The 13013-nt window shown below is 46.9% G+C and overlaps 1 protein-coding gene across 1 annotated transcript in view; it reads left to right on the forward strand.

Moving 5' to 3' along the window:
• GPR107 (G protein-coupled receptor 107) overlaps positions 1–13013 on the forward strand; it is a 76390-nt gene that overhangs the window by 42212 nt on the left and 21165 nt on the right. Inside the window, 5 exon segments of the mRNA XM_056860188.1 lie at positions 3958–4033; positions 4959–5032; positions 7053–7170; positions 8574–8704; positions 9623–9666. Of these exon segments, the coding sequence (XP_056716166.1) occupies positions 3958–4033; positions 4959–5032; positions 7053–7170; positions 8574–8704; positions 9623–9666 (443 nt within the window).

Genomic DNA, 13013 nt, shown 5'->3' on the forward strand with positions numbered 1-13013 from the left:
GATTAAACGGTTCATGTATCTGACAAAGTGGGCTCTGGCTTTTGAAAGCTTACGCCACAATAGATGGGTTGGGCTTTGTTCTGGCTGCAGGTGAAGCAGAACTGGTCTTCAAGCCTCTCCTTGTCTTTGATGCTCCAAATCATGATTTGAAAGCTGCTGTTGATTCATTTTCCCTACACAGAGTTTATTCTAATAAAAATCTTTATGAGCCTGTAGTGCTGAAAGTGTGGGATCAAGAACTGTGGGAGGTGAGCCAGAAAGATCTAGCAAGATAACGTTCCAGATGCGGCCTCTGACACTGGGGATGACGAAAATGACGGCCTCCTAGAAAAGCAAGGAACAAACTTTGATGCATGAGTGGCAGACAGTGCTGGCCAGGAGGACTTTATTAATGGTCTGAACATCCTATCCTGGAATATGGCTGGGTTGGTTCCGTTGCCTAGCTGAGTGCACAGACATCCTTCCCGCTGAAAGAATTGCGATATTATAGCCCTGCAGGAGATCTGGACAGTTGTCCCATTATTTTTGGATGGCTTTCATGTTTATAGAGTAGATGCCTCCCCGGGCAAAGGTCCTGGGAGATTAAGGGGAGGGCTGGGTATTATGATCTCAACAGTATTGGATGTCACCTGTATTGAATTGCCATCACTTAAAAAAATGGCAATGGCAGTACTTTTGAGTTGGGGAAACAATGGGTTGTTAGTTGGTAATGTATATCTCCCCTCTGAGAAGCGGAAAGTGGAGGTAGAGCGTAACTGGACCATCTTGAGCAATATGTCTCTGCTTTGACACTTGACTGTCCAGCGGCTAGACTGCTATTCTTGGGAGATTTTAATGCACGGTTGGGTCCTAATTGTGCCAGCTTAGAAATCAAATATAAGGTAACATTGAAAGACCCAGAGGACGACCTAAGATATTTCCCATGTCCAAGAATTTTCAGAGATCAGACCTCAAACTTAGCAGGTTTATGCTTAGCCAAACTAGCCCTACATCATAGGCTTTATATACTAAATGGCACATCAGCAAGAGACCATCCAGGAGCGTTTATTTTTGTATCTGGCTCTAGGGCCAGTACTATAGACTACATTTTAGTTTGCTCATGGTTGCTGGGGGAGGTGAAGAATTTCCAGGTTTTGCCCTACATAGAGGGAGATCATCTCCCCCTTTTTTACAGACAAGCCCTGTGCTGCCCCAGTTGCATTCCAGAAAACATGTTTTGATGTGTCTTCCATCGGGCAACCAGCCTGGTTGCAGAGCTAGATGGACTGACAGACTCCAGGATAGCTTGAAAGCTTTCCTGGATAAGCAAGATCTTCAACTGCTTTGCTTGGTGTTTATTGACCCCTCAGTAAACCAAACATCACTTTATCCACAGGTTAGCTGACAATTGTACCAGGAAATCGCTTATAATAAATGACAAAAAAACCCAAGGTGATTGCTTTTGGTAAACATCGTAAAAAAGGGGCCTGGTATATAAAAGGGAAAAGAATCGAACAGGTACATTCCATCAAATACCTAGGGGTGACTTTTCAGTCGAATTGTCTAAAAATAGAACATCATAGGCAGACCGCGAATTTAGCTGAAAGATCGTCCTATAATATAGTAAAATTCTTTTGTACAAAGGGAGCCTGCTTTATTCCAGCTGCCTTTAGATTGTTTCAGGCAAAGCCGATGGCCCAGATGTTGTATGGAACCTAACTGGGTTCCTCTATGACCAGTTATGCCCCACTAAATTCCTTAGAGCAATGCTCCAAATACCACCAGGTGTATCAAATTCCTGAGTGCGTTTGGACATCAGAATGTTTAAGATGGAGGCTAGGATTGATCTTTCCTTTATCTCTGGCTGAAAGTGCTGGGGGCAACTGAGGGCCTTCTGCCATTACTTGTTGGTGACGACTTTAAATCTAGATGGTGGCAACAGACTGAGAGGAAAGTCAAAGGCTTGGGATTCTCCACCCACTTCCTGTTACAGCTCAACGGTGACCATGCAAAGCAACTAGTTTTTGACATGGAACACCAAAACGAGCTTGTGAGCTCTCAGGCGTTTTTGGCCCCAACAAGCAATAGGTATACATTGGTGCCTGCAGAATACCTGTCATTCCTGGAAATAAACAAACAAAGAAGGGCTTTTTCGTTAGCCAGAAGTTCTGCCTTACCTTCAGTGCTTCTTGAAGCCAGATTCAAGAGGCTATCAAGATCAGAATGGGGGTGTCCCTGTAAGTTGGGTGAAGTCGAGTCTATTGCGCACGTTTTCCTCAGATACTCTTTCTATGAGAAAGCAAGATTTAAGCTAATTTCCCCTCTCCTTAATCTAACAAAGGACAGCTCTGAGGAAGGGAGGCTGAGGAATCTCCTATGGGAAGGGTCAGCCCAGATGATGAAACAGGTAGCTAAATTCTGTGCTGCAATATACAAGATCCGCCAGTGGGGGCCTGGCAATCTAGCCTAAAATGGAGAATGTTATTTTAATCTGAAGTTTTTAGCTAATTTATTTATCTATTTAAGAATTATATATCTCATAGTTTTAGATACTGTATCTTTTAATTCTATTTTGTAACTGATATGAATATTTAATGGCTTCGCTGTATTCAAAATCTGATTAGCAGTCACATATAAAGTCTGCTGCTTAAAGTTGGGTCATACAATTCAAAAATCGTCCCTCGTGCTATAATAACAGAGTTGAAGGAAAATAACAAGCACTGATCGCTACTGGAAACATCAATTAGACTTTTTATAATTCAGTCATAAAAATCAAACCTTATACAGTGAATTTCAAAGGAAATTCTCCTTAAAGAAAAGGGCAATTCAGCTCTAATTTTTGTTATAATATACTTTAAACCAAGTTTTGGCTTGAAATTCTTCGGCTACATATAGCCAACATTGATCTGCAACTACCTTTGCGGTACCTGTTTCATCTGCGGCTCGGCATGCCGCTAGTGCCGCCTCAGTGAACGGATCAGGAGACCTTACCCGGCGGAAGTTTTTTCACTACGGGACTTTGTTTGCTAAAGTTGGGTCATGGCAACTAGATTATTATTTTTTTAATTTTCCTTTTAATATTTAGTGAGTTTTAGTTTCTTAAATATTAGTCAAGAATTTTAACCAGGTATTCTTTTTTACCTTTTTTATTGTCTTTTTAAAATTTATGTAATCTTTTATCTCATGTATAGATGATACAGATGTTTTACTGGCAGATGCCATACTAATAAATCTGATTCTGAAAGCTGCTGGGGCTTTTTGATGATGGGCGTGTTAGAGGGTATGAACCACATCAGATGATCTTGCGAAGTTTTCTGCTGTCCATCGCAAGAGAGTCTTAGTTGCTATTGAATATTTTGACTGTGTGTTTCAGTTCAAGACACACCTAGCTGTTGTTACCCATGCAAGCGTTCAGTGCTTAATTTGTAATGCTAGATGCTGTTCACAGGCGAGCTAGAAGACCAGTCTCAACCTTTAACGTGGAAGATTCGCATGAATGCCTGGGAGCTGGTGGGCTCCATTATCCAGCTTGTTTGCAAATGCAAGCGGAAACATGATTTAGTTAGTGCCTGGTGGGGAGCACGAAGGAGTAGCATTTTTGCCAGGGGGTGTGTGCAGATCTCATTATAAGGTGTCTGGGTTTCTTGGGAGAAAGGAAGAATCTCTGTTGACACTGAAGGAAGCAAAGTGATTGAGAAGGAGGTTGAGAAGGGACTAGAGGCATCCTTTGTTGCAATGTGAGCACCTTGCAAATTATTTTGTTGCAATGCGAGTACCTTGCAAATTATTTCCTGTACTGTTGTAAGCAAACATTTCAGTTGACGCCGGTGGCTGCTTTTGTGTCCAGCTTCCAGAACCTCCAGTATCTTACAGCTTTGCCTTTTAATGTCCTGCTTCAGGAGCAGGGCATACCTTAGAGTTGCTCTTACCCTTTTGAGCCCCTGCTTACCTTTTAATTCTGCTGCCTCCTGTTTACAGGGCTGACGTGTTCAAGATTCACTGGCTGATGGCTGCTCTTCCTTTCACCAAGTCCCTCTCTTTGGTTTTCCATGCAGTGAGTAACTTCTCGGTCCATCTCTTTTGCTCTTGACATCACGAGGAGAGGCAGCGTCGTGGGTGGCATCAGAGGCAGCAAGTGGGGTGTGCTTGGATGCGATTGGAATCCTTCCTCCAAAGGATTTCTGCTGATATCATGCTGACAGTATAGGTGTTGGTGAAATGCGTGGGTTCCAGGCAAGGGGGACAAGCATCCCTATACAGTTATCCAACTGTGTTGTTGACCCTGTGGAAACACACAGCACCCTCTGGCAATGTGGAAGTGTGCACACAGTGGAAGAGCAGTAAATTAAGTACCGCCAGCGCAGTTTGGTGCTTCCTGATTCCAGCTAGACCCTGGATGGTAGGCAATGACAGGAGAACAGGACGGAGATTATAACTAATTCAATTCAGGGGCTGATGTACTCTTCCCTCATTATCCCAATGTTGGCCATCCGTCCCTCTAGGGGTTGCCAACATGGTGTCCATGGGTGCCATAGCACCTGCCGCCACCTTTCCTGGGGCCCGCCAAGTGTTTTTAGAAAGTGGGTGGGCCTGGGTGGGGCTTGTCTACAGCAAGGGTTCTGGTTGGCTGTGCAGATTGTTAAGAATGCTGCTTTGGCAGCAGCTGCCACCACAACACAAAGATACTCTCTTTGTGATTGAAGATCAGCTGCGGCAGCCATTTTGTGCCTGGTTCCGCCTCCCGTGGCAGCCATTTTGTGGCTGCGCACACCATACTGTGTCAGAATTCCAAAGGTGCCCACAGGATCAAAAAGGGTGGGGAGCCCTGCCCCTTCTCCCTTTTGCGCAGAACAAGCCTGGCCTGGACACTTCCCGATCAGGGCTGACCATGTGACTTGTTGCATCCTGTTGAAGCTGTTTCTTAGCCAGGCCTGATGCAAACTGAGCTGACTCTGTTGACCTGTGGCTTTGTCCTCCAGATTGACTATCACTACATATCCACACAAGGCTTCCCCATTGAAGGCTGGGCTGTGGTCTACTACATCACTCACCTGTAAGTGCTACATTGGGAAGGGTAGCAAATATGGTAGAAGACAAGAGCCAGGATCGAGGATGATCTTGACAGGCTGCAGAATTGAGCTAAAACCAATAAAATGTATTTCATCAGAGATAAATGTAAAGTCTTGCATTTAGGTAGGAAAAATCAAATCCATAATTCTAGAATGGGGGAGACTTGTATGAGCAGTAGTGTGTGTGAAAAGGATCTTGGGGTCTTAGTAGTTCAAACACTGAACATGAGTCAGCAGTGTGATGCGGTAGCTAAAAAGGCAAATGCGGTCTTGGGCTGCATCAACAGAAGCATAGTGTCCAGATCACGCAAAGTGATGGTATCTCTTTACTTTGCTCTGGTTAGACCTCAGCTAGAGTACTGTGTTCAGTTTTGGGCACCATAATTTAAGAAGGATGTAGACAAGCTGGAACGTGTCCAGAGAAGGGCAACAAAGATGGTGAGGGGTCTGGAGACCCAAGTCCTATGAGGAAAGGTTGAAGGAGCTGGGTATGTTTAGCCTGAAGAGAAGACTGAGAGGGGACATAATAACCATCTTCAAGTACTTGATGGGCTGTCATATAGAGGATGGTGCCAAGTTGTTTTCTGTTGCCCCAGAAGATCGGACCAGAACCAACAGGTTGAAATTAAATCAAAAGAGTTTCCGTCTAGACATTAGGAAGAATTTTCTAACAGAGCGGTTCCTCAGTGGAACAGGCTTCCTCGGGAGGTGGTAAGTGTTCCTTCCCTGGAGGTTTTTAAGCAGAGGCTAGATGGCCATCTGTCAGCAATGCTGATTCTATGGCCTTAGGCAGATCGTGAGAGGGAGGGCATCCTGGCCATCTTCTAGGCATGGAGTAGGGGTTGCAGGGTGTGTGTGGGGGAGGTTGTTGTGAGTTTCCTGCATTGTGCAGGGGGTTGGACTAGATGACCCTGGTGGTATCTTCCAACTGTATAATTCTATAAGTATCCAGGCCAAATGGCAGGCCAGATCCAGGGAGGCGTGATGCTGACTTCACAGTTCCCATCAAGTATTGACTTGGCCTAGTGCCACTTGTAATGGAAATGGATTCACTGGTTAAAAAAACACACCTAAAAAGCCTTCATATTTGGCGGTTGTGGTTGGTCTCTCCCCAGCCTCACAGTGTGTAGAATTACTCCACTTTTTCCCCACTGGGGACCCAAAATGGTTTACATTATTCTCCTCTACTCCATTTTATCTTCAGAACAACCCTGTGCGGTAAGGCTGAGAGAGCGTGACTGGCCCAAGGTAGTGACAAGTTTCCAAGGGATGATTGGGGATTTGAACCTGAGTCTTCCTGATACTAGTTCAACACTCTTAACAGCTACACCACGCTAGCACTCCTCCTTCCACACATACAAGCTCTTATCTGTTACAAAGATGAGCATTAAGCTAGTATTTAATAAACACCAAGGTTGACGTGTTCACTAGGTTTTCCCTTCATGGTACCTGCTTCCTCAAGACACTTTGAGTGCTCTTCAAGCCAAGCAAATGCAGTTCAGAACTTGACCTGCTGATAAGAGGTGGGGGACAGAACAGCCCTGTGAGCCTGCTACCTGAGGGCTATCCACACGCACCCTGTCTCATAGGCTCCTGCCTCTGAAGGCAGCAAGGGTGCGGGGCCTTTTTGTTGGTGGCACCCAGTTCTTAAAAACATCCTTCCTGGCTTCCTTTGGCAGCTGTTCGAGTTCTATGTTCAGTGCAGTTAACTCTTTGGCTATCGGCTCTGTTTTCTTTGTATGTCAGATTGGAATCCAGTACTTTTCTCCTGTAGTGGAGGTGGGTTCCTTAGGCACTCTTATGAATTAAGATGCCAGCGGAGTAGATTTATTGGAATCTAACCCTTCTGACTCTTGGTTCTTTGTTGTGTTCAGTCACTTTAATGGGTTCCTTTACATCATGAGAGCTGCCTTAGAGGCCTCTGGCCTGTAAAAGGGTAGGCTATGAACATTTTACATGAAACGATTCCAAGCAACACTCTTCTTTTCTTTTTTAATGAACCAGACTGAAGGGCGCCCTGCTATTCATCACCATCGCCCTCATTGGCACTGGCTGGGCTTTTATTAAGCACATCCTTTCGGACAAGGACAAGAAGATCTTCATGATTGTCATCCCGCTGCAGGTGAGGCCGGTATTACTTCCTGCGTTTCCCTCGGTTGCAGGTTTCCCCGCTCCCTCATTTCAAGAAGGGGGCACCGGTTGCGTGGGTACCTGGTAGGTCGATTGAGGCGCTGTCGTCTTTTTGCAATTCATGTGCAGTACATGGTTGCCAGTGTGAGTATTGTGTGTAGTCCAGAATACTGATGTGTGTGTGGAGGCGGCGGGCGGGGGGTGGGGGTGTTAGCCAGGAAACGTCAGAAGCATTGTTTAAAACCTCTCTTCTGCACCTTACAAGTTCCTGTATGCAGGCTGAATCTGTGGGCAGTTGGTCACATCCAGCTTCCCCAATTCAGAGGTCCAAGGGCAAAGCTAAGGGAGAGAGTAGGGCAGTGGCCAGGCCTGAATGGGGCACGTACCCTAGAACAGCCCTGGAATTCTTTGCAGTATAGACATGGGGGCTCATTGCAGGGTAATCCACTCTTTGAAAGTATAAAGTCTGTAAGTCATTGAGCAAATGGGTTCAGTATGCCAGAGCCTTCCATTCTCCGTGCAGAAGGCATTCCAAATTTTGCACCACAGAAAGTAGAGGTCTGTGACCTCTATAAGTTATTATGCAACTTACCATAACTCTTTGCATTGTACGGTTCTGTGTAGTCATGGTGGCAGAGGTGAAAAGTGCCACCAAGTCAGTCGAGTTATGGCGAGCCCTTATGGGATTTTCAAGGCAAGCGACAACCAGAGGTGGTTTGCCATTGCTATCCAGAGCAACCCTGGACTTCCTTGGTGGTCTCACATCCAAGTACTAACCAGGGCTGACCCTGCTTAGCTTCCAAGATCTGACAAGATCGTGCTATCTGGGGCCATGGTGAGGGCTGGGAAATTATGCATGGCACTAAAGACCCAGCAACCAGAAGTCTTATTCACAGCAGTTATTCTGGCTTCTAAGATGTCATTAGGTGTTGTTTCTACACAGTGGAATATGCTGTGTCTATAAGGACTAGAAACTTAAGGAAACAGATTCTCAGCACCCTAAATTCTAATCCAAATATCCCATCTTCTGCTCCTGCAGAACTGCTGTACACTTTCAGCCTTTGTATTCCTTTCTTTGAACTTGGGGTGTGTGTGTGTGTGTGTGTGTAAAGTGCTGTGGAAGTGTGTGTGTAAAGTGCTGTGGAGTCGCAGCCAACTTATGGCAACCCAGTAGGGTTTTCAAGGGACAAGACATTCACAGGTGATTAGTCATTGTCTTCCTCTGCACAAGGACCCTGGACTTCTTGTTGGGCTCCCATCCAAGTACTAACCAGGACCGACCTTGTTTAGCTTCTGAGATCTGACGGGATCAGGCTAGCCTGGGCCATCCAAGTTGGGGCCTGAACCTGGCATCCCAATGCTATACTTAGAATGCCTCATGTTTCCTCACACAAGGTCTTGGCAAATGTGGCCTACATCATCATAGAATCAACAGAAGAAGGCACGACAGAATACAGTTTGTGGAAAGAGATCCTTTTCCTAGTAGACTTGCTTTGCTGTGGGGCCATCCTGTTTCCAGTCGTATGGTGAGTTGCCAAGAAGTTTCTGGGTTGGGAGGAGAAGCAAAGGGCAAACATCCATCCAGGCCAATGAGACCATCTTGGTTTCTGCTTAGAAGAGAATTTTTCCCTGTTGGCAGTGTGGGTGGAGGCGGATGGTTCAAGGAGGGAAAAAGGGATAAATTACTTGCTTTGCATGCAGAAAGTCTCAGGTTCAATCCCCAGCTTCTCTAAAGGGGCTGGGGATTGAAGCTCCACTAACAATTAGTTGAACACATGAAGCTGACTTACTCTGAATCATCCATCAGTCCATCGAGATCTGTATCATCTACTCAGATTGGCAGCAGCTCTCCAGGGTTTCAGGTGGGGTCTTTCACATAATCTCCTGCTTGATCTTAACTGGAGATGCCAGCGATTGAACCTGGGACCTTCTGCATGTCATGCAGTTGCTCTGTCACTGAGCCACAGCCCCTCTCCCGAAAGCTCTGCCTCTGCCTGAGACCCTGGAGAGCTGCTGCTACTCAGAGCAGCCATTGCTAAAGTAGATGGACTGGCTGTGTATACGGCAGCTTCATATGTTTATTTAAGACTCTTGGAAATACCATCAAATTGCAATATCTCAAGAATCCCCACGTTCCCCTCCTTCTCTTGTGACATTCTTTGGCACTGTTTAGGATAAGCCGTTAACTGTTTTTGCAGTGTCACCACACAAATTTTTGTCTAATGAATCAAAACAGGCTTGTCCATATCACACCCTTTCCGAACACATTTTGCATGGATTTGGTAAGCTCTACTTTCTGGTTCGTGGAGTTCGTATGCATGCAAGATACCCGAGGCCCCTACCTAGAATCTGGCAGCCAATCTTCCTGGTCAGCAGAGGGCGCCCCAGGCTTGACTAGCATCTAAAGACCCTCAGTACTAATTTGCACTTAATTTTTTCCCTAGGTCAATAAGACACTTACAGGAGGCTTCTGCAACAGACGGCAAAGGCAAGTGAATCCTCTTCCTTCAATTTTGCTCCTTATGTGCATAGTTTAAAATCATAAGGCAGATGAAACTTCACAAGGGACCAGAAAGTTCTGGTGTTCATAGTTCAGTTTCTTTGCTCTTCTAAGCAGGAAGTGGGGCAGGGGTTAACTTCCAGCTTTGACTGCCTACGCTGCAGCTGGATGGTGAAATCAATTCATGAATCGGTTCTCCCCGCCCCAGAAATTATTGCCTCAATCTTTCATTTTGATGGAGGAGATAAATATCCACAAAACAGTATGCTAATATGATGTGAACTAGAGGGCTCCTGCCCCTTCTTGTGGGGTGGGACTTCTTGAAAGGAGGGGAGGATCTCCAGATCTTTTGCGAGATCAGGCTAACGCACCTGACTGAGGGCCAGGATAGAACTGGAGAGGGCAACTGTGGCCAGTTCCAGAGAGCGAGTCCAGGCAGAAGCAGAAGAGGGTGGAACTAGTAGAGCCGAGGACAACAGCGGAGTCCTTGTGGCACTGGAAAGCAGGATGGGGGTGGAGAGAGAGCAGACAGGTGCAAAATGCAGGACAGAATCTGAGTTGCGTGGCAGAGGCGCTCAGCTGCACAGCTGTAAGGGCCGTCTCCTTCCACATGTCCCTGTGCTCCAACTACAGTCATCAGGCAGCCATTTGTTGGCGATCCCACCACGTAGGGTGGCCCATCTGGCATCAGCCATCGCCCAGACCTTTTCCCTTGTGGCCCCGACTCTCTTGAATGGGCTCCCTGAAGAGGTGAAAGCATTTTCAGGAGGTGCCGCAAGGTCTGCCTGTTCGCAGGGCTGTTTGCAGGAATCTTGTAAGGGGGGAGGGGGCAGAGATTTGGGGTTGGCTATTTTATTTTTGGTTTTCACTGAAAGTGTTTTCAACTATTATTGTAAGCGACCTTGAACCTGAAGGAAAGGCAGGATATAAATGTGTTTTAATAAAATTAAAGACTAGTTGTCTCAAGTGGATCTAAGCTGTGTCCCTTCAGACTTCAGGTTGGGGATCTTCTGGCCGAACGCTCCTCTAAACAAACCAATACCCTGCACATAGAAGGCTAGCATGTCAGGGACAGTCGTTCTACTCTACCCTGATCAAATTTTCTGTAACAACATTTGTGTGCGACTTCAGATCCTTGATCAGGGTAGTGTACATGATTCTCCCCTCTCTTTTGTTCTCACAACAGCCCTGTGGTGTAGGCTAGGCAGAGCATGATTGGGCCAGTATAACCCAGTCAGCTTCTTGATGAGTGGGCTTTTAACCCTGTCTTCTTCCCACCCTGGCTGGATCTGCAGCTGACGTGATGCCCAAGCTGTCACTTGGGATGCCAAACTGGCAGGTGTATCATGGGAGGAGTTAGTTCACTGCCTGGCTGCCAGGCAGGTTTCAGAAGTGATGCCTTTGGACCAGGACCAGCTGGAGGGTAGGGCATGGGGGGTGGGTGTTCAGGGCAGTGTAAGGATTTTCTGTGCCCTTCAGCAGTAACAAGTAGAGGCCCCAAAGGATAATATGCGTGGTCGGTCTGCCATTGTTCCCCATCCTGGGGGCATTCATGCCCCTGTTGACCCTGACTTCACCTCATCAGTGCTAGCCCCTTGAGGCCTGCGCAGTTACCACGGCAGCCTGAGGCGGCTTGAGCAGTGCCGTCATGCAGCACAGTTGCTTTTCTAGCACATTGCTGCTTAAACACAGCACAATTACAGCACGGCTTGGAGCCGCCGTCACCGTTGATCACTGTGCCATTGGGTGTGTGTTTGCATTCCTCCTTTGAGAAGGGAGGCACAGCAGTGCTGCTGCGCATTGCATTTACGGTTTCTGTTTCAAAATTGCTCCCTCCTCCTCCCTTGGAAAATACACCGGGGGGGGGGGATTTTGCAGAGTTCTCATTCCTGTCCCTCCTCCCCAGTCTTAACACTTAGAGACCTCTTGGCACCTGTGGGCACCCTGCTCACGTGCCTGTCTTGGCTTTATTGATTATCTCCAAAGGAAGCAGGCAGTGGCTGACGTTCTATCATGCCGTTCCTCTTCACATGCACACTGGGGGAAGGTTAATCTCCGGGGTTGGGCATTCAACTCTCTCTGCAAGGAGGGGGGCAGGGCAGGCCTGATGCCAACGCCTGATCCCAGGTCCTCCAGGATGGAGGGCAGAGGACCAGTCAAGTCCTTTGACTTTTCCACTTCCGGCAAACTCTGTGGCTTGGAGAAGATGGTGTGGTGCCCAGCTTGCATGACCCACTTGCTGTAGCTCTTGAGACTCTCTGGTGACCCCGCGTGAAGTGGGAACGCAATCGTGTTGCATGGGAAAGCTGGTAAAGGAAGGCCTTCCAGACAAACTTGACCACCCTTTCTGATCTTCTTGCTGGGAGTCTTTGATAAGCTTCTCAAGAACCCCAGGGTATACCACCACACCACTGGAAAATTATGGAGGCAGGGCATTACAATATAGTGTCTGTATCCCAAGCAGAAGAGCTCCGTGGCACAGAGTGGTCAGCTGCAGTACTGCAGTCAAAGCTCTGCTCAGGACCTGAGTTCGATCTCCACAGAAGTCGGTTTCAGGCAGCCGGCTCAAGGTTTACTCAGCCTTCCATCCTTCCAAGGTCGGTAAAATGAGTACCCAGCTTGCTGGGGGTAAAGAGTAGATGACTGGGGAAGGCAATGGCAAACCACCCCATAAACACAGACTGCCTAGTAAATGTCGGGATGTGACATCACCCCATGGGTCAGTAATGACCTGGTGCTTGCACAGGGGACTACCTTTACCATCCAAGCCAAGCAGAGGTGGTGACTGTGTTGCTGCTCTGTTTATATAGAACCTTTTTTACATACATTCATTTCCCTGGGAAGTTCGCCAGAGCGTATTTCAGCAGCATTATAAGATATTTCTATTTCAGTAGCTCACTGGGGGCCTGAGTTACACAGGTAGCTAAGCTTATTGTACTACACTTGATTTTGAGTGTGTGTGTGTCCCATCGATGTCCCATCGAGTCACAGCTGACTTATGGTGACCCCATAGGGTTTTCAAGGTAAGAGACATTCAGAAGTGGTTTGCCATTGCCTGCCTCTGCGTCAACGCCCCTGGCCTTCCTTGGAGGTCTCTCATCCAAATACTAACCAGAGCCAACCCTGCTTAGCTTCTGAGATCTGACGAGATCAGGCTAGCCTGGGGCCAGCCAGGTCAGGGCTTTAAAAAATAATAATCCTGAATACCTTGAGACTGCAATGAAAAAAATGCCTAAAATTTGCCCTTTTAGAAATCTGTCTCGCCTAGATAAGCCTTTCCTCCACCGTAGTGGACGAGTAAGTCTCATTTTTCCTGGTTCTAAATGTTTCTCCTA

Source organism: Euleptes europaea, chromosome 14, assembly GCF_029931775.1.
Source record: "Euleptes europaea isolate rEulEur1 chromosome 14, rEulEur1.hap1, whole genome shotgun sequence".
Taxonomy (NCBI): Eukaryota; Metazoa; Chordata; class Lepidosauria; order Squamata; family Sphaerodactylidae; genus Euleptes; species Euleptes europaea.